General features: G+C 47.0%; 1 protein-coding gene across 20 annotated transcripts in view; it reads right to left on the reverse strand.

Moving 5' to 3' along the window:
- The window catches only part of TEX35 (testis expressed 35), a 36,183-nt gene extending 14,505 nt beyond the window's left edge, over positions 1-21,678 (reverse strand). For 2 of the 20 annotated variants that reach the window (XR_008536510.2, XR_010157080.1), the window contains exons 1-9: positions 21,528-21,668; positions 20,678-20,728; positions 19,987-20,055; positions 18,840-18,896; positions 18,080-18,139; positions 13,998-14,062; positions 13,560-13,761; positions 1,347-1,461; positions 502-662 (exon numbers count right to left, since the gene is read on the reverse strand). Coding sequence is in view for 11 of the 20 variants with exons in the window: in XM_063811008.1 (XP_063667078.1) it covers positions 1,396-1,461; positions 4,256-4,312; positions 13,560-13,761; positions 13,998-14,062; positions 18,080-18,139; positions 18,840-18,896; positions 19,987-20,055; positions 20,570-20,728; positions 21,504-21,566 (798 nt within the window). In the remaining 9 variants the exon portion in view is untranslated. Of the gene's footprint in view, positions 1-501; positions 663-1,346; positions 1,462-4,255; positions 4,313-8,966; positions 9,005-11,781; positions 12,108-12,619; positions 12,875-13,171; positions 13,213-13,559; positions 13,762-13,997; positions 14,063-18,079; positions 18,140-18,839; positions 18,897-19,986; positions 20,056-20,569; positions 20,729-21,503 lie in introns of those variants that run through there. The other 18 variants (XR_010157086.1, XR_010157090.1, XR_010157072.1 and 15 more) reach the window with 18 other exon arrangements.
- Between the last annotated feature and the right edge of the window lie 250 nt (positions 21,679-21,928).

The raw sequence follows: 21,928 nt of genomic DNA on the forward strand, positions 1-21,928 counted from the left end.
AGCAGGCTCTTTAGGAAAGACCCAGGCTCCCAGAGCCCAGCTCACAGCCGCTGAGGCAGGACTTTCTGAGCAAGTCTCTCCTGACCACAGGGAACTGCTGTGTGGGCAATTTGGCAGCAAGGGCATCTGTTCTGCAGGGCAAAATGCTAGAGAACCAGCTGGAGAACCATGCTGCATGGGGAGGGCTCTCAGGTGGTGGCCACTGGAGAGTCAGGCCTGCTGCAGCCCCATTACCTTGAGGCCTTTCTCCCAGCTCAGCAGTTCTCTGGCTTCCAGCCTTTTCCCTGAACTGACCTTCTGTCTCTGGCCTCACCCAAGCACACATGCAGAATGACACTGAAGTCACTCAAAACTGCTAGAGATATTTACCCCTGATCTGCAAACCCCCTACTTGCCAATGATCTTTCCATCCCAGCCCCTAACTCTAATTTGCTTCCAAATTCCATCCTCAGCACAGTCTGAAATTGTCACTCCCCTCCAGCCCACTGCCTGGGAACTTACCAATTAGAGGTTAATTTGGGTACTCATTAAAAGATGCAAACAGGCTGGGTGTAAGGGCTCACACCTATAATCACAGCACTTTGGGAGGCCGAGGTGGGAGGATCACTTGAGCTCACAAGGGGTTGGAGACCGGCCAGGGCAACGTGGTGAGATCTCCGCCTCTACAATAAAAAATATTTTAAAATTAGCTGGGCATGTGCTTGTAGCCCTAGATACTCAGGAGGCTGAGGCAGGAGGATCACTTGAATCCAGGAGGTTGAGGCAGCAGTGAGCCATGATTGTGTCACTTCATTCTAGCCAGGACAACAGAGCAAGACCCTGTTTCACTCAAAAAAAAAAAAAAAAAAGATGTGCAAAGTCCCTGGGAGGGCTGGTCTGTCCCATATCAGGGTGCTTTCTTTTAAGAGATTGAGCTCCTACCAACACTGAGCTGGGAAGAGCAGCAGCTGCAGACACTTGGCTTTGGGGTGCCTCACATAATGCTGTGGGCTTTGGGGCGCCTCACATAATGCTGTGTTCTGCAGAGATAAGTCTCGGGTCCGGGTCTAGAAAGGGAAATAGGATGATGCCAAAACCAAACCTTTTATGGTTCAGTATTTTGTGTACACCAGGGCCAGGTGCAGTGGCTTCGCCTGTAATCCTGAGCTTTGGCTGAGGCTTGAGGCAGGAGGATCACTTGAGGCCAGGAGTTTGAGACCAACCTGGACAACATAGTGAGAACCTGTTTCTACAAAAAGAATTAAAAATTAGCCAGGTATGTTGGCGTGCACCTGTAGTCCCAACTACTCGGTACTATTTTTTTTACTCAGGAGGAAAAATAATAAAATAATAATAAATATATATACCATGATGGGATTGAAACCCAGCTTCTTTTTCTCTCCAGTCCTCTCGCTCCTACTTGTCTCCCTTCCTTTCTCTCTCTTCTCCACACTGTCCTTCCCCTATTCCTTTTCTCTGACCCTAAAACAGAAAATAGTCTCATTCCATTTTCTCTAAAGATATAAAACAGTTTTTTTTTGGCGGGGCGGGGTGGGGCAGCAAACTTGGAATCTAACCATTGTCACAGCATCATTTTATGGAAAAAACACCTCGTCCAGCCCTGTACCTGGCCCATTGCAGGTACTCAACAAATGCTAGTTAAGTAAATAAAGCAATGAATGGAGGTCCCTTTATTGTGAGTTCCGAATACGGATTTGGGGTGTCCTTTTGGAACTGATCCCTCTGTGAGGGGCCACTGGTTTTCCTGTAGGCACAGATCAGCGGTGTCAGTCTTCCTGGGTCCCCCTGAAAATTCCAAAGAGGAAGCCATGGTGGGACCGCGTGGGACGCAGGGTCTAGACTCCCAGTCTGGTCTGATTTTCTTGTTTGCATCCTTGCCGCTTTTCCTTCTGGAGAGTTCAGTGGGCAGGGACTGATGGGGCCACAGTGCCCTCTGCTGGCGTGTTCTCACAGTCGACTTTTGCCTGCCCGAGCTTATACATACAGTGCCCTCGGAATTGGAGGGCTTGGGGCAGACTGGGAATGGGGATTTCTGGTTTTATTCCAGGCCCACTCCTTAGTGAATGTCAAGACCAAAGGTGGCTCCTGGTAATAAAATGAGTGTCAGGGTGGGCTCCCAGGCATTAATAACCTAAATGAGAGTAGGTTTTGTTTTTGTTTTAACAGCCTTCCTGGTCCAAGTGCCTGAGAAGTGTCAAGGGGAAATGACTTCTTGCCCGGGCTCAGCGCTGTACCTCTGATGTCAAATTGGCTCTCTGCCTGCTTTTGAGAGGTGCAGCCTGCTGCTCCCTAAGTGAACGGGGAGCGTTTTCTCCAACAGCCCTGTCCATGACAGGCCTGGCTCTCACACACAGGCAGGGGCTGAGCCTTCCCTGATCAACATGAAATCTGGCCCTCCGACAGAGGCCCGTGGGCAGCTGAAGAGGAAGCCTAAAGCCTCACTACCTGCCCCAGGCCCTTCTCAGCCTTCTTTCAGGATTGCAACAGCAGACAGGGGAGCGCTCCTGGGTAGGGCGGGGGGCGGTAATGGCAGGGGAATGACCCCCAGGCCGTGGGCAGCCCCTTGTTCAGAGCGAGGCCCCCTGTTTTCCATACAGCAGATCCCATTGCTTATAGTGGTGACTTTAGTGTGCCCTGGAAGGGCTCACCCAGGAAGTATTGTGAAAATACATATTCTGATTCAGTAGGTCTGGGGTAGAGCCTGAGTGAGATGCTGCACCTCCCACAAGCTCCCAGACAGTGCTGATGCTGCCGGGCCGGGGACCACATCAAGAGAAGCCAGAGTGTCCAGGAAACAGGTTCTGAAGTCAGAATGCTAGGATTCGAATTTCAGCTCTGCCACTTATCCTGTGACCTCAGACAGATTATGTTCATTACCTTCTCTCTGAGTTTATTTCATCCTGTATAAAATGGCAAGAATGACAATTTCAACGGCTGCATAGAATGACAGAGGGACTTCACAGGGTTGTCATAAGTATAAAATGAAATAAATAACCAGGCGTGGTGGCTCACGCCTGTAATCCCAGCACTTTGGGAGGCTGAGGCAGGCAGATCACAAGGTCAGGAGTTCAAGACCAACCTGGCCAACATGGTGAAACCCTGTGTCTACTAAAAATACAAAAATCAGCCAGGTGTGGTGGTAGGCACCTGTAATCCCAGCTACTCGGGAGGCTGAGGCAGGAGAATTGCTTGAACCCGGGAGGCGGAGGTTGCAGTGAGCAGAGATCACGCCACTGTACTCCAGCCTGGGGGACAGAGCAAGACTCTGTCTCAAAAGAAAAAAAAAATGAAATATATAATATTAGAAAAGCTCTTAGCCCAGAACCCTCAGTGCCCAGTAGATGGTAAGTCTCTTGATGTCCACGTGGCCTTTCGACAGGTGCTTATCGATCCCCTGCTAGTGCCTGGCACTGTTCTGGGCCCTGGGATATGGCAGTGACAGAAACAAAATCTCCACACTCAAAAAGCTTAGATTCTCGTAGAAAAAGACAGACAATAAACAAATAAGTAAACTGTATGGTATGTGAGTTGGTGACAAGTGTGCTGGAGAGAAAAATAAAGCAGACAGTAAGAGAGATAAGGAATGCTGGGACTGGGGGCCACTGAGAAGGTAACTTTGAGGCGAGGGAGCTGGCCGACTGGAAGGCTGAGAATTCTAGTGATGGTGGTGGCAGGCTGGTGAGAGGGGGTAGGGTTTGCAAGTGCAGAGGCCCTGAGGCAAGAGGGTATGTGTTGTGTTTGAAGAAAAACAAAGAAACCAGCATGGCTAGAAAGTGCAAGTGAAATACTGTACAGGGTTAGGGATGGGGAAGGCAGCAGGGCGGATCCTGTAGGGCTTTGTGAACCATTGACTTTGCATTTTGCTCTGAGAGAAGTGGGAAAACACTGGAAAGTTCTGAGCTGAAGAGTGACATGTTCTAATTTATGTTTTTAAAGGACAGCTTCAGTTTGCTGAGACTAGACTGTGACAAGTCAGAGTAGCACCCCTTGGGAAGGTGGGTGGGCAGCCCGTTGCCATGGAATTGGGGGATCCTCAGAGCTGCTGAGTTTAAGAGAGATGGATCTGGGCTCCAGTCAGAAGTGTTGGATGCCTGAGCCCATCCTCAGCCACCTTCTGGGCTGGCCTGTGGCCTGTGACCCGGGAGAAGGAATGTTGTGAGTGGGCACTGGGCCAGTGCTGTGGCAGTGATGGGATGGATGACACAGTCTGGCCTCCTCCTGGGCCTCCCCTCTTAATTGCTCCCAGATGACTCACCCTCATGTTTCTCTGATGACCACATGCGTCAAGGCCTGGGGCTGCCGCACCTGTTACCTGTGGGAGGGCTGGGGTGAGCCAACTGCCCCTCACTCTGTTGTCATTGGCCACCAGGTTGACAGGAGTGAGATGCTGTGTTACAAGGGACCCACCCCTGTCCTCTAGAATAGCCAGTCCTGATCCCCACCCACTCACATTTTCCTATTATTTTATTTCCTACCTCCTCTCAAAATAACTGTAAGTCATTTGTTTATTTTTTAAGGTAGATCAAAATTCATTTCATTGCAGGCCTCGACATGATAAGTGTTAGTCAATGTGTCAGAAAACTGGGTCTGTGAATGGAAGGCCTTTGATCCAGGAAAGGCAACTCTGACCTCATGGTTACTGTCAACACAACAGTTTTTAAAAAATCTAATTCCTCCATATATACTCATTTAATTCTCACAACACTCCTATTAACTAGATGTTATCACCCCTACATTCTGGAGGAATATGCTGAGTCTCAGAGAGGCTAAGTAACGTGTCTGCAGCATCCACCAATTTGTATCTGGATCCGGCTGGCTGTGACCTCTGAGCTCCTCCTATCTCACCTGCTATCTCTGAAAGAGTTGCTGGCCCCAGAGGGCCACAGGGCAAAGGGAGCAAAGTGCTGGGCCGGGAGCCAGAAAACCTGGGCTGTAGTCCTGGCCTGGCCACAGCGGAGGGCGCCTCGCCACACACCTCTGGACCTCAAACCCCTCACCTGTAAATGGAAGAGATTGATCAGACCATCTCCAAGATCTCTTCTGTGTGGCCTTAGCTAAGGCTTGTTTGGTGATAACAGAAGCCCACTCTGCCTAAACAGGAATGGGTGATATAGTCCAAGAGGCCAGGGGGTCCCTCAGAGCTAAGGTGGGAACTACAACTGGACCAAGAGGGCCTGGGACCCGGAGAGTGGCTCTTGCAGACCCCTCTTTGGATTGCAGGGCCTTTCCCTCCACTCCTCCACTTCATTCTTCTCTTTCTGTGAACTGGTTTTCTTTTCCAACAGATCAGCTTTTTCTGCATCTTCAGCTAACGGTGGCAGATGGCAACCCAGCTCCCAGTTACATATCTTCAATTCTGGGGCCAACTGAGCTCTCACCAAATTCCAGTTCCAAATCCCCAGGGAAAGGAATCCAACTGGGTGAGCTGGGTTTGGCATCCACCCTGGTCCAGTCAACCGGCTCCTGATTATGTCCAGGAGGGCAGGGTCCCATGGCACAGAAGTAGGGGCCTGGGTCAGGGAGATGCCCACCATGGCTCTGTACACAGGACAGGAATAATATTTTTAGGAAAAGAGACAAAGTTAAGTATCATTCTGTCCCAGAGGAGGTGACATTGAGACCTACGAATAAAGCACAAGCTTGCCAGTAAAGCTGGCCTGTGCGCAGTGTCAGCAGGAACGTCTGGCGGTGGCTCCCTGCAGGTCTCTCCCCAGGGGCACAGGAAACAGCTTTTTGACAGCCAGGAAAGCCTGTCCCTGAAACACACACAGATGTCCTGTTGCCTGTGAGTTGGGTGACATGGGACTGGGGCATGAGGGGGCTTGGGAAAGATCAAGGGATGGGGAAGGCAGAGACCACTGCCACCAGTCCTCGGCACTGAATTAGAGCTGCAGCATCATTTCCATAAAGAAGTTAGTGCCTCAGCAGATTGTGGCAGCTCAGTTTCCCTGATGACTTTGCTTCTGTTCTTAAAACTGGCACCTACATAGGCTGGGAGGCAGCCTTGCTCATCCCATCTGCCAGCCTGGCACAGACACGGTGATGTATGTATATTTCCAGACATGATCTGGGATGGACACTGGATAGTATGGAGAATTTTCTTGGGATCGCCCCCAAACCTGCACAGTCCCGGAGGGCTCCATGTGACAGGAGACCCCTGTTGGCACCCCGGGACCCTCGGGGATGTCCACAGTCCCAAGGCCACAGAGCCAAGAGGGCAGGAGTGGGTCAGAAGGGCCAACATGTGAATCTGTCAGGCTAGGCAGCAAAAGTTCAACCAAAAAATTTTTCCTCAGCCCCTGCCAAGTGCAGGGTTCTGACCACCATGCTGAGGATGAAGATGAAGACAGCATAAGCTCTGCCTCTAGAAACTGACAATCTGCACGGAGAGGAAAGACATATGCAGGTTGGAACAGTAAGATGGGAAACACCTCTACACGGCCGAGTGACCTATTCCTTGGGTCCATGAGGAGCTGTTAGAGCAGAGGGCAGTGCAGCGGGGATGATGGGAGATTCCTGGAGCTCAGAGAAGAAGGGGAGTGAAGGCAAGGATATGGGAATGTGAAGGGCACATTTGGGACCCTAGAGTGTAGGGTTTACAGATAGGAACAGGGGGAGAAAAGGTGAAAAATAATATGGGAAATGCAAGGCCTTGAACGGCAGGTTAAAGAGTGTGTCTGTTATCCCACCAGTAATCAGCCCTGGGGATGGTTTTTGAGCAAGACGGTGAGTTGCAGAGTAAAGTAGTAGTTCGGGAGGAAATCTCTGGAAGTGGCGTGGACAATGGATTCCAGGCTGTGAGAAGAAACTCCTGGAGTCAAGAGGACTGGGTCAGAAGCTACTGGACATAGCTCAGGATCCAGACACTAAGAGCTTGGATTAGAGTGTCTACGGGAGAGGGGAGAATTCAGGAATAAACATTTGAAATGGTTAAAGGCCATGGGACCCAGGTGCTCATTTGCTATGGGAGATGGAGAAGATGTGAAGCTTTAATGACTAACGTGGTACCAAGGGCAGAAAAAGGGCATGCTCTCCACAGCCACGCAGCCATCAAGTGGCAGGGGCAGGGCATAATCAATGAATTCTACACAGTCTCTGCCCTTAAGGGACTCACATCCTCTTTTTTCATCCTCAGCTCTTCGGAAAAGGCCCTAAGAAGCCATCAAAGATATGTCATGGAGGAAGCCATCGAAGAGGAAAGAGGAAGCTTTGTAACAGGTACTTTACCTGTATTCTCAGAAATCCTCAAAATAACCAAAGGAGCTCTGGGACCAGCTGCTCAGGGCAGGGGGTCTGAGCTCCACAGCCCTCCAGGTTTCCTCCAGGGATGTTTAGTCCAGGGCACCAAGTGGACAGGCAAACAGACAGGCTGGTGAAAGCCCTGTGGGGGGATGAGGTCCAACCTTTGGCTGGAGATCAGCCTGTGCTCTAGCTGTCAGAGAACTGAGCAAAGACAAGGACTCCCATCAGCAAGTCAGGCAGAGAAGGGTTTGGGGACACGGGGAAGTTTGGTTTTGGCTGTGTTGAAGTTGACAGGATGATGAGGCCCTGAAACAACAGGTAGATCCAAGCTTGGGTGACAGGTCAGGGCTTGAGTCTAAGGCTTGGGGTCACCTGCCAGAGACCGTGATTTGAGGCCACTGGTCAAGTTCATGCTTCTTTTCTTTCTTTTTTTTTTTTTTTGAGATGGAGTCTCACTCTGTTCCCCAGGCTGGAGTGTGATGGTGCAATCTCGGCTCACTGCAACCTCTGCCTCCCGGGTTTAAGTGATTCTCCTGCCTTAGCCTCCCAAGTAGCTGGGATTACAGGGGCCCACCACCATGCCAGGCTAATTTTTGTATTTTTAGTAGAGACGGGGTTTCTCTGTGTTGGTCAGGCTGGTCTCAAACTCCTGACCTCAGGTGATCCACCCACCTTGGCCTCCCAAAGTGCTGGGATTACAGTCATGAGCCACCACAGCTGGCCAAGTTCATGCTGCTTTAGAGCAAAGTTGACATTGGTACCTCTTAAACAAATTTACATTCCCCCTCAACCAGTTTACCTGGGAGGAATAACAAGCTGCCATATGAATACTGATGAGAAAGGAGGTGGGAGAGACATTTGATCATCAATCAAGTTATGATTATGAACACTCAGTTAAGAAAGAAATGTGAAGTCAGTGTTCCTGAACATGAAGAACAAGACCAGGGGTTGGGTTTTGGAGTCACACGGACTTTTTTGGTTCCAGCTCATTTGTCTTTTTACCCATTAATAAATTAATCTAAACTCTAGATTCCAGAGCCAGTTTGATCTCTTTCAGGAGGCCCTGTGTCAATTTGGTTTCGACCTTCTGGTCCTGAGGGTTGATACTGAGTGCTACATACTCATTCACTGAGCAGTGTGTTAATTCTGGGGCTGCTGTGTTGAGTGAGACAGACTCAATTTCTACCCTCCAACTCCAAGAAGGAAGTGAAGTAGGTCCCTAGAAAAATGTCAGGTAATTAAGGGAAAAGCCTAGGGGTCATCCATGTTGAGAATGGAGGCAGATGCTATGGTCTGAAAGTTTATGTCCCTCAGAACTTGTATGCTGAAACCTAACCTCCAAGGGGATGATGGATGGTATTAGAGTTGGGGGATTGGGTCATGATGGCAGCACCCTCACGAATGGAATTAGTGCCTCTTATAAAAGAGAGACCTCTTGCCCCATCTACCATGTGAAGACACATGAGAAGATGCCATCTGTGACCCAGGAAATGCCTGCATTAGAAACCAAATCTGCCGGTGCCTTGAGCTTGAACTTTACAGCCTGCAGGACTGTGAGAAATAAATCTCTGTAGTTTATAGGCTGCTCCACTTATGATATTTTGATATAGCAGCCCAAACTACTAAGACAGTGGAGAAAGAGTAACCAAGAGAGATACAAAAGAAGTTAGGGGTAGAACAGGAGTCAAGGAAACCAGGGAATTCAAGGAAGATCGATTACTCACCAGGGTCAAAAGCAGGAACTCAATCGGAAGAACAAGACCTGCAGAAGGGTCAATAGAATTGGCTGTCAGGAGGTGACCAGCTTCCTTTAGGGGAGCAGCTTCAAGAGAAAAGCAGGCAGAGGACAGACATTCAGGGCTAAGCAGAGTAGGCATGGGGAGGCAGGCAGGCCCTTTCATACACTCCTCAGTGAAGAGGAAGCAGTGTAACCCACCAGGCACTGTGGACTAAGGAAAGTGTTCAAATATAGGGAAGAATGGACAGAGGGCAACTGGGAAAATGGCTTTTACTTAGATTATTTTAAAGAACAATCTGGACTACCAACAGGAGAATAGAAAAATAGATTATGAGGCAGACATAAGATAGAAACTTCATGGCAGTTAAAAAATAATGAATTACTGCTATATACAAACAATATGCATGAGTTGTACAATTTTGAGCAAAATAATATATAACATATTATTCCATTTATGTCAACTTTAAGAACAGGCAAAATAACACAAAATGGTAGAGATTAAAATAGTGGTAACCTGGATATGGGGTAAATGTGAGCTGGGAAGAGGGGATGGAAGTGTTCTAGAACAATTCCAGTCATGTATCTGTATGTAAAAATTCATCAAGTTGTACATTTGTGTGCATAACCATATAAATCTCAATGTTTCAAGTCTTTGAAACAATGAAGAGGAGATAGACACATTCTTATCTGTTGCTGAGTAACAACAAATTACCTCAAGACTTAGCAACTTAAAAACAACAAGCATTTAGTATTTCATGGTTGCTGCAGGCCAGGTGTCTAGGAGAAGCTTAACCGAGTGGTTCTGGCTCAGGATCTTCTCAGGCAGTTGCAGGCAAGAGGTCAGTCAGGGTTGCCATCATCTGAAGGCTCTACTGGGGCTGGAGGATTCACTTCCTGGTCAAATGGCTCACTCAAATGGCTATTGGCAGGAGGCCTCAGTTTCTTGCCATGTGGTCCTCTCCACAGGATTGCTTGGGTGTCCTTACAACATGGCAGCCAGCTTCACTAAGAATGAGTGTCCAAGAGAGAGCAAGATGGAAGCCACCATGTCTTCTACGACTTAACCTCAGAAGTAATACACATCACTTCTGCTATGTTCCATTCATTAGAAGCAAGTCACTCTGTCTAGCCCACACTTAAGAGGAGAGGAACTGGGTTCCTCTTGAAGGAAAGAGTATAAAAGGAGTATCAAAGAATTCGTGGGCCTAGTTTAAAACCACCACAGCACAGAACTGAATAGTGCAGTGTTCCCAAGTGTTTGGATGCTTGGTAGTCAAGGGACAGGGTCTGGGAAGTCCCCTGTGGTGGGTAGAATAATGTCCTGCAAAGATGTCCATGTTCTAACTCCCTGAGCCTGTGAATATGTTATGTTACCTGGAAAAGGAGAATTAGAGTTGCTAACTGGCTAACCTTAAAATAAAAACATTATTCTGGATTATCCAGGTGGGCTCAATATAATCACAAGGGTCCCTAAATGTGGTAGCAAGAGGCAGAAGAGTCAATGTCAGAGTGATGAGGCACAAGAAAGATCCCATGGCCACTGCTGGCCTTGAAGATGGGGAGGGACCATCAGCCAAGGAAGGCAGGTGGCCTCCAGAAGCGGGGAAAGGCCAGGAAGCAGATTTTCCCCTAGAGTGTCCAGAAGGAATGCAGTTGTGCTGGCACCTTGATTTGAGCCCAACAAGATCCATGTTAGGCCCATTTCTTGTTGTCTTAAGTCATTAAATTTGTGGTGATCTGTGACAGCAGCAATAGGGAACTAATACAGAGTTCTGCCCACCCTTCTTCTTTTCCCCATTTCTGATCCATTTCTGCTTTCATCACATGCTTATGATTATTGTACTTATTTCTACACGGTCCATATTGTTATTCTGCATGTTTGCCATCTCACCTTTAAAGCTATAAGCTCCTTGCAAACAAGGCCTACATGTGTTTTGAGTTTTGTTTTTTAAATGTTTATCTGAAGCACCAAATACATTGCTCATTAATTTGCAGCCATTAAGAACTTGACCCGGAGAAAAGGGAATCTTTGTACACTGTCGGTGGGAATGTAAATTAGTACAGCCACTATGGAGAACAGTTTGGAGGTTGTTCCTCAAAAAACTAAAAATTGAGCTACCATAGATCCAGCAGTCCCACTGCTGCGTATATACCTACAAGAAAGAAAATCAGCATATTGAAGAGATATCTGCACTCTCACATTTGTTGCATCACTGTTCACAATAGCCAAGATTCGGAGACAACCTAAGTGTCATCAACAGATGAATGAGGAAAATATCGTACACACACACAATTGAGTACTACTCAGCCATAAAAAGAATGAACTCCTGTCGTTTGCAACAATGTGGATGGAACTGGAAATCATTATGTTTAGTGAAATAAGCCGGGCACAGAAAGACAAACATCACATGTTCTCACTTATTTGTGGGATCTAAAAATGAAAACAGTGAAACTCATGGATATAGAGTAGAAGGATGGTTACCAGAGGCTGGGGAGGGTAGTCAGGGGCTTGGGGGCCGGTAGAGATGGTTAAGGGGTACAAAAATAGAAAAATTAGACCTACCATTTGATAGCACAACAGGGTGACTACAGTCAATAACTGTACATTTTCAAATAACTTAGAGCGTAACTGGATTGTTTGTAACTCAAAGATAAATGCTCGAAGGGATGGATACCCCATTCTCCATGGCATGCTTATTTCACCTTGCATACCTTTGTCAAAACATCTCATGTACCCCATAAATATATACACCTACTATGAACCCACAAAATTAACCATAATAATAAAATTTAAAAAAAAAGAACTTGGCCAATTATTTATTAGATGGTAGAAGCAGCCAGCTTAGCAAAGAGATGAAACAAGGAGGAACTGGTGTGAAATAAAATATGAAATCCCATCATTCCTCCTCCTTCAAATTGAAGCCAAAGAATCACACCCAGGGCAGGACAGTTTCTGAAACACTGTTTGCTCTGTATCTTCTTTACTCTCATTTCAAGCTGGCAGTTAAGCTTCACCTTCCCTCAGTCTGGGACTTTGGGGCAGGCACAGCGTGGCCCATAGAAGGTTAGGTGGTCACTGGCTCCTCTCCGCCTTTGTAAAGGCCTGAGGCCTCTGAAGGAATGTTCCCTTTGGGGGTGGAGGGAGGGAGAGGAAACCTTCAAGGGGGTGAGAAGGGTGGATCCCCAGAACCCGAGAAAGCTACCCAGTTCCTATGAGCAGCAGGGACCTGAGTCCTGCTTGGTGACAAGACCTCAGAGGGGTGCGGTGCAGGCAGAACTCGAGGCTGAGGGGTTCCCTGCATCACCCAAGACACCCTGGCCCCATGCACAGGTGGAAGCTGATTATGTGGAGGGAGCGGATGGGCCAGGCAGCAGGGTCTCTCCTGAGACCACACAGACTGGCGTCCGCTATCATCAGGGGCCCTCCCCATGCTATGACCTGGGACGTTTGCAGACCCAGGTGGAATGGAGGGAAGTGGTGGTTGGGAGGACCCTAAGATGACTAAGATGGAATTTCCCACCAATCCATCAGGAAGCAGGGGGAAGGGTTGGAGTCTGAAATACACTGATATAGAACCAAAAATAATCGACCTCCACACAGTCAAGTTTTGGACTGGTACTCAAAACCATGACATCCCCTTTGGCTTTGAATGAAGGTTTTTAATCTCCAATGGAGGCCTGGGGTTGGGGTGGTATTTAACAGGACAAGAAGCCCTGACTGTGCATCTTAAGGAGCTGGGAGGTGATGAATCGGAACTGCTGGTAGGTTCTGCAGCTGCGCTAGGTTGGAAACACATATTCGATGTCACCGGAGTTGAGGTACAGATAAATCAGAAGGCAGCTCCAGAAGCCAAGGGTGAAAAGGGTGCCCAGACCTGGTGTGAATATTTCCCACTGGATGGGGAGAAAGGGCAGGACCTGAGGCAAGGTCAGTTCCGCCGCTAGTGGTGCACCCTCCCCACCATGGGAGCCCCAGGCAGCAGCCTCTAGGCTGGGTGACCCAAGTCCTCCTTCCTGGTGCCACATCCTGTATGACTGAGCATGCTGGGTGGCAGCATCTGCTAACAGTCCCTACTCCTGGCACAACCTCAGGAGGGGTGTGATGTGAATGCGGCTGGGAGCACATGGCCTTGGGGACAACAAGGCACCTGATCGAGAAAAGTCACATCTTGTATGAAATCTATCTACCCCTGATTGTAGTTGTTCTCTAGAGCACACAACAAACATTTCTCCTGCAGAGGACAGAAACAGCACAAGAAAGATCAATTTCCCCTGGTCCAAGAAGGGCAGCCTGCTAGGCACCTCATCTGCCCTTGCTAAAGGGAAGGACAGAATAAGAGGGTGGAGCTGGCGGGTAGGCGCATCCAGGGTCAAGTCCTGCATGGTCACAGCTAAGGAGGCTCCACAGGCCTAGAAGGCAAGGCAGGTCAGGGAGGGCGCAGGCTCGGGCGGCACCCAGAAGTCAGCAGCGGGCGGAACTGTCCCTTCACTATGATACAGCACAAGCTCGGGGAAGTCACCAGGGAGCAGGAGCCAGGGGTCTGGCACCAGTGCTGGGCTCGGGCAGGGCTTCACTTACGCAGCAGGTCCCACAGTGATGAAGGGGATCCAGTGACCCCTGTTTTGTTTTTTGTGGTGCCATCGTCTTCTTGTGAAGAGCACAGGGTGCTCCATTGACTCCACCAGCTCCATCCATTTTCTTAGGCCTGAGCTGTGGTTCTCTGTGAGTCTTTCCCGTCAGCCTGAGTTCCTGCTGCTCCTTTGGTGCTGTTCTAAGGGGACTGGGGGAGGAGGGCCAGGGAGGGGCAGAGAGTTGGGGCGACATTTTGCAGCATGACAAGGAGATAACCAGTACACGGGTGGCCGTGGAAGGCCTTGACTCCAAGTCACAGGGGCAGTAGGAGCAAAGACAACTCCTCCAAGAGTCTGGGTGTCCTCTGAACCCCAAAGGGATCCAACAAAGGGAAGGGAGGAGACCCTTTAGGGATGAGGAGAGACGAGTGCAAGTTACACTTACAGCTTATAGTTCTTCTGTGTATTTATTAAAATGTCCATCTTCTCATCCATATCTTTCTGCATTTCCTTCAAGAGAGAATTCAGAACTAGCATCTTCATTTTGAAGGACTTTGGAAATACCTTCCTCCTGCCTCTCTGAAAACCATTCTGCATCTTACTTCCTCAAGAATCCTCGCTAGACTTGGGTGAGGTGGCTTTTGGAGTGTCCGTGACATGTACAGCTTCTCCCCTTCCTCATCCCCCTTCCCCGATGAGACGAAAGCACAGGCAGAGACATTAGGGAATTTTTCTGAAGTCTCTAGGTGAGCCAGAGGCCAGCTACTGTTTTATCTGATCTCACACTTTGGATAAAACCAATGCTTGCCTTGGTTTGATGCCTCTAAAATGATGGAACCAAGAAGACCAATCTTGTGACCCCAAAGACAATTTGACTGCAATGTTTTGACCCTTGGCATGCACCCAGATCCTGCGTATTTATGTTTGCTTCATCTTTTACCTAATTCCTGGCAAAGATGGTCAACAAAAAGTAAAATGACAGCAGTTAAAGGGATACATCACATGTATTATTCACTCAGAACAGAAAGAATAATCAAATCTTGACAAAGTTTTGATCTATAAAATGTGACCTGGGTAAATTGAATGGAAATAGTGGACATGAGAAAAATTCTAAGATGGTAGAAGCTGTAACTGACAATATTTGTCACAGAGAAAAACAGGTTTGGGTTGTCATAAAATAGAAATAAAAACAATTTATTCCAATAAAATAATTTTCATTAAAAATGAAAGATTTGGTAACAGTTTAATTGATGTACTATAGAAAACTGATCAAGAAATTACACCGTCTGCATAGAGATGATTTCATAAAATACCTTCTTGAAAAGCATTTTTAAATGTTAGTACAAATTTGAATAAAATATTTGTATTCATAGAGTCAAAATATCCTTGAAGTCAATGTCCCCTAGGTCCAAAACATCAGAGTCAAAATGTCCCATATTCTTACACGTTTCACCAACATGTACCCCTTCAAAATCATCATGTTCCAAACTGATTTCATTCTCCCAAGCTACCTCTATCTCCCCACTGTCATTGTCATCGTCACCACTTTCTTTTAATCAACCAGATTAAAATTTGGTGTCATCACGGACACTTGCCTCTCAAGACTTCAGTCTCCATATTGAATCAGTCGCCAGGAACTGTTATTTTTCCCTCAGTGCATCTTTCAGATTTATCTTTTCCTTCTTTCCCTACACCTGGTCCAGCTGTGGTGTTCCTGCTGCCAGACATCTCCACCTGCTCCCCGGGCCCCACCCAGGCCGCCTTGCAAACAAAACCTGCCGGGCTAAGCTTTTTGAAGTGCTCCTCCCAGAATGTTCTTTGATTAAGAATCTCCAGAGGCCTCTTGCTGCTCACAGAACCAAGTCCTAGCTTGTCTGCATGTATTTCAAAAGCCATCATTACCTACAGCCTTTGTGCCCATTCATTTTTTTTTCCCTCACAGTTTCCCCCAGTGGTCCCACTTCATGACTGATCCCCGTGCTGACCACCATATACAACATACTCCTCCTGCCTCCTGCCCTGCTTAAGGGGTTCCCCTGCCTGAAATCGCCTCCTTTGTGCCTTTCCATACCCAGCCTCCCCACCAACAAAACACTTACTTTGTTTGGATTTTAACAGAGAAATAATTAATGCATGCCCTTTGTAGAAAATTTGGACAGTACAGAGGGATATAAAAGTATGAATATTCTCATCCAGAAATAACTGCTATGAACCCCTTTGGTATATTTCTTTCCAGTCTTTTTTCTATATATTTACTTATTTTTTTAACCTAGCTGAGATCAGCCTATGTATATTACTTGTATCTTGCTTTTTTAGTTCTTATTATAAATATTCTTTCTAAACATTGTCTTTAATAGTTCCTAACTTTTATTACATAAATATTTCATAACTTATTTGGCCATTCCCCTACTGTTGAAAATTGAGGTCGTTTCCAAATTTTTATTATTACAAATAATCCTGTCATGAACATCTTTTTATGTATACCCATGATGGCGTTTCTGATTATTCTCATAGGTTAAATTCTTGTTTTTTTTTTTTTTTTTTTTGAGACAGAGTCTTACGTTTCGCCCAGGCTGGAGTGCAGTGGCGCGATCTCGGCTCACTGCAAGCTCCGCCTCCTGGGTTCACGCCATTCTCCTGCCTCAGCCTCCCGAGTAGCTGGGATTACAGGCGCCCGCCACCGCGCCCAGCTAATTTTTTGTATTTTTAGTAGAGACGGGGTTTCACCATGTTAACCAGGATGGTCTCGATCACCCGGCCTCGTGATTCGCCCGCCTCGGCCTCCCAAAGTGCTGGGATTACAGGCGTGAGCCACCGCGCCCGGCCTCTCATAGGTTAAATTCTAAGAAGTGAAATTGACAAATCAAGAGGTTGATTTTTTTATATCTATTGTCTAACAATGTTCCAGTTTTGTACAAATTTGCACTCTAATTAACAGTATAAGAGCATTTATGTCTTATACTGTAATTGTCATAAATTAAAATTTTGCTTGAGTGTAACAATAATTGATTGTTCATTTGCATGTATTTAATTATGAGGTCAGGCCTTTGTTAATATGTTTATTGCTTTTTAGTTATATTCTCTTCTGTGGATTGTCTGTTCACACTCGTCTATTTTCCTACTTAGTTCTTATTGATTTATGTGAACTTTATATGTTATGGATAAAAACCTTTTTTCTGTGCTTATATTTTTGGAAAAATGTTCCCCCAAACTGTTTCTTTAATTCTGTAAATGTAAGTGATTTTTCTGTCATAATTCTTTTAAAAAAATCTTACATAGTTAAATATATCAATATGTCCTTTGTAATTTCTTCCATTGTATTTATATTTAGAACTTCTATTTACATATTTACTTAACATTTCTTCTTATTGGTTTTTATTATTTAAAATCACTTCATAGACTATTTAGCTTCACAGTGTTAACTGGCTTAAGTTTTTTCTTCATATAGTCAAGCAATGTTTCTAATATTACTACCTAGTCCTTTCCTTCTGACTGACATCAAAAAATCACCTTTATCATATTGTAAATTCTATAGAGCTGTGATTCTCAACCTTGAGTATACACTGGAATCACCTGGGCAACTAAAACCCACTGGCGTCTGGACCTCATTCTAAGAGCTTCTGACTTAATCGTTATGAGGTGTAGCCTGGATGGGGAGGGCGTAGGGGAAAGGCTTTCCAGGTGATTCTAATGTGCAGCCAAGGTTAGTAACTGCGGCTAAAGTGTTTAGGACCTGGTTCTCATCCACAGGCAAGCATCTGAATCTAAATGGAGTTTTAAGCAACTCCGGCCCACCCTGGAGATTTTTATTCAGTTCCTCTGGGGAAGGGTCTAAGTAAATGGAGTTTTAAAATTCTCACAACTGATTCTCATTACATCCCAGGCAGAGAGGCTGTTGAGGCGTTATCTATCTATCCCATTTCATTCATGTGTTTGGTTATCGTTGGGCTGATTTAATAACTTTGTTTTTATCGTGAATTTTAATATCTGGTAAGGCTAATGTCCCCTTACAACTCTTGAAAAATGGGTACCTATTTGCTTTTGCCAGTTTACGCTTCTCAATCTTTCCCCTGGGAACTTGTCTAAACTACAAGGGCCCAGCACCATCTGAACATGAGCCCAGGCTCTGTTTTATTAGTGTTCCAGGTGATTCTGAAACACACCACATGTTGTCAATCACTGCTCTAGAATCTAGATCATCCTAGTAATTTTTTGAGTTAAAAAAGAATCTTACTGGGCTCTTGATGAGATTTGCATTAAGCTTCCCATGCAGTCTTCAAGGCTCAACTTGAGACTTACTTTCTCTGTAAGGACTTCGCTGCTTACTCCAACCCGCATTCATTTCTCAGGCCTCTAAGCCCCTAACTAGCAAACAACGAATTAATTATTTGGCTTGCAATGCTTTCTTGCAATGGAATGTGGGACTACTAGTAGATAATAAGCTCCTGGAGGGCAGGGTCTGCTGGTGTCTCTTCCACAGTTTCCAGTATGGTACTGGCCCATGGAAGGCACTCAAGTAATGCTTACCTTCATAATTTCCACAAATTCGTGAAGTTTATCAAAATCCTTGTCCATTAGATCCTTTATCTAACAAGGAAGAAAGGCATGGCTTGACAAAGCACAGAGCATGTTATTGAGGTTAGTTGTGGCGTCTTTCGGGCATTTTAAGCAAACGGCAGCAGCTGCTCGTCTGGCATGGACTAATAATGGCCTGTTAGAGCCACTTTCTTCTCAAGGAGTCTGTGAAGGGACTAGGGTGCAAGCACCATCAAGTCACCACCACCACCAGCCTTGGCACGGCTTAGATCTGGCTACTGCAAGGCTGCATGTGGAGCTTGGACCACAGCTTCAATTACACTTTCTTGCTTGATTATTTGCTTTTTTCCTAAGGATGCTACAGGTCGTTGGTTGGTTGTATCATAGAAATGAGAGGTTTCCTGCTTTGCAACTTGCTCAGGGTAGGTGAATAAGGAAGATGGGGTTGGTCCCTGACTTCCCCCTAAATTCAAATTCCAAATCAGCCCCTCTCACTCAGCTTCGTCACTAAGGTGACATCACCCACCCTTATCAAAGAGACACTTTAGGGAGTCCTCAGTCACTCAAAAATTGGGTTTAGGCATCAAACAAGTAAGAAGTGAATAACCTAATACTGAAGTGCTCTGGGTATTAGGACTGAGTTACATTTTTCCATGCAATTCCTGCTTTCCTTCACTATTCAAACTTAAGGATTGCATTTTTCCTGAAGCTACACTTTCCCTCCATGATATGGAAGGCCTCATCTTCTTACCTGTTTTATCTCCTCCATTTTCTCCTCGAGCTCTTCTCTCACTTCCCTGAGTTCATTCTGAGGAAATAAAATGGAGAAGAGAAGTAGGAAAGAAATATCTAGGATGGAGGGGAAACCATCAACAGGAGGAAAGGAAAGATCCTGGGACACTGTCAGAGAAAAGCTTCCAATAGGGAGGAAAGAAAAGATGTTGTTGAGACAATAGGATAGACCAGGCGCACTGGCTCACACCTGTAATCCCAGCACTTTGGGAGGCCAAGGCGGGAGGATCACTTGAAACAAGGAGTTTGAAACCAGCCTGGGCAACATAGCGAGACCCCTACCCCCATCTCAAAATTAATTAATTAACTAATGTTTTAAAAAGACTATAAGATAGTGGGACCTACAAGCATCATGTGTCTCTGCCAAAAAATGCACAGCCTGAATCTCATCATGAGGAATCCAACAGACAAAGCCAAACTGAGGGTTATCCCACAACATAAGTGATCTGTAATCTGTAAAAATGTCAACGTCCCCAGACCAGGTGCAGTGGCTCAAACCTGTAATCCCAGCACTTCGGGAGGCCAAGGCAGACAGATCAGCTGAGGTCAGGAGTTCGAAACCAATATGGTGAAACCCTGTGTCTACTAAAAATACAAAAATTAGCTGGGCGTGGTGGTGCACGCCTATAGTCCCAGATACTCGGGAGGCTGAGGCAGGAGAATTGCTTGAACTTGGGAGTTGGAGGTTGCAGTGAGCCTAGATCATGCCACTGTACTCCAGCCTGGGCGACAGAGGGAGACCTTGTCTCAAAAAATAAAATAAAAATAAATAAATGTCAGTGTACCCAAAGAAAAAGAACTGTTCTGTTCCAGATTATAGAAAAGACACCTGGTGATTCGAGGCAATGTGTGATCCTGGATCAGACCCTAGACCAGAAAACGTCTCCTTTCTGTTGTTATGAAACACATGTGTGGGACAACTGGTGAAATTAGAACAAGGGCTATAGATGAGTGTTGTCTGTGTGTTAACTTCTGGATTTTGATAATTGCACTGTGCCTATGTAAGAGGATATTCTTGTATTTAGGAAACAGGCACTGAGGATTTGGGGAAAACTTACACTCAAGTGGTTTGGAATATAGACATGCCTCCGAGTTCACGCACTCACCTTTAGGTCCTGTGTCACTCCTGCTTTGGTAAACCGCCCTTCTTGTTTAACTGCTTTGTAATCAAATGTCTGTGGATTGAAACAGGAACACAGACCTTTGGGAATGGCAGATGGGCGGTGGAAGTGCAGAGGCAGAAGAGATCCCCCTGTGTTTCTGTTCCTCCCTTAGGGCTAAGGCAAGAGGAAAGCTGGTGGCCCCACCTGTGCAGAAGGTTCCTGTATCCTCCTCCCTCTTTCAGCTCATCTTGTTCCACTCCCCTGCTGGCCCACGGGGCCTCAGCTCCTTTTGTCCCTTGAACAGCCAGGCTCATTCCCACCTTGGGCCTCAGTGCATGCTGCCTCCTCTGCCTAGAAGGCTCTTACTCTGCCTTTGCAAGGCCAGAGTCTTGTCCTTCAGCTCTCAGCTCAAAGGAAGGCCTTTCCCTACCACCCACTCTACGGCAGCCACTCAGACATGTCTCCCTGTCTTGATTCCCAGCAGAGCAGGTAACACTGCCGAATGAGTCCTTGTTCGTTTATGTATCTGATTGGTTACAGTGTGAAGTTCTATGAGAGCAAGAACTCTCAGTGCATCCCCCAGCACCTGGGACAAATCTTGGCCACTAGGATCAGCAAATGACCCCTGACTCCTGGTCACTTCCCCATGGATCTCAGGCCTGGCTGCCTGCATGGCCTCAAAAGGGCTTCTTACTTTGGTCGGCTCTGGCTTCAATTCCAGGCAAACTGCCTTGTAGTTCTTGCTCTGCAAAAAGGGGAGACTGGGATTCAGGCTGGCAGACATCAGGATTGGGGAGGAGAACATCTGGCCCTTGCACGGGAACCCTGCCCCCTGCCCCCCACAACCATGCAACCCTGCCTGTCCAACTGGCTTGAGCTCAGGCTCACAGACCCCGCAGCACCCGGATCCGATTCCTAACAACTCACATCTTGTCGTGCTGTCCTCTTCCTATGGGCGTGTGTCTGCCTATTTGGCAGGCAGCCCTCTCCCTGCTGGAGGCGCCAGCATGGAGAAAGCACTTTAGGATAACTAGAAGCAAGCCCCGGAAGTGTTGTTTCCAGAGCAAGGGCTTTGGCCATAGGCAGATTTGCACTATAATCTCAGCTGACCTCTCTACTATCTCTGTTATTTTGGGTGAGTTGCTTAGCCTCTCTGAGCCCCCATTTCCTCATCTATAAAATCGAGGTGATGATTATATTTATCTAATAAGGTTATTCTGAGCCTTAGCCCTGCTGGTTAGATGTGGGCCTGGCAGGCCTGGCATGGGCCGTGGAACCATGAGTGGTCTTGGAGTAGGGAGTGCTCCCTTGGCAGTGCTCCTCATCCCCAGAGGGAGGCAGCAGAGGCCTCTTTCCTTCCCCCCGCCAAGGCTAGGGATTAATCTCACACCCCTTCCAGACTGAGAGGCTGCTTTATGCTCAGTACAGAGAAAGAAAAACCAGAGATTCATGCGAGCATTCTCTGTATCCCCTGCCCCGACACCATCTCCATTCAGTAGGAGCTCAGAGAGGACCCACACTGTCCAGCGATGTCTCTCTTTTACCAGATGTGTTTTCTTCAATTCTGCCCTCTTGGCCGACATGATGGAGGAGGCCAGGGTGTTCTTCAACTCCCCACAACAGCCCCTGGGACCAGGCCACTGTCCTAGGCAACTTACAGGTCAAGGTGAGGGCAGGGTGACCACCCCTTTGTGTACGGAACAGCTGAGGTCACAATGCCAGGACCCACATGGTGGTCCAGAGTGTCACCACAGCTTCAGGCCTGGGGGGCTTTGGCCACTGAGATGAGGGGTTCAGGCCAGGTTTCAGAGTCCCACCAGGCCTCCCTCTTGCAACAGAAGGAAAGTCCACACTGAGGAGGATCATGGCCTGCTACGGTCGAAGTGCAAGGCACACGTCAGAAGCAGTGGCTCCTTCTGCAGCAGGACTCACCTACTGACTCAGA

Source organism: Pan troglodytes, chromosome 1 (genome assembly GCF_028858775.2).
Source record: "Pan troglodytes isolate AG18354 chromosome 1, NHGRI_mPanTro3-v2.0_pri, whole genome shotgun sequence".
NCBI lineage: Eukaryota > Metazoa > Chordata > Mammalia > Primates > Hominidae > Pan > Pan troglodytes.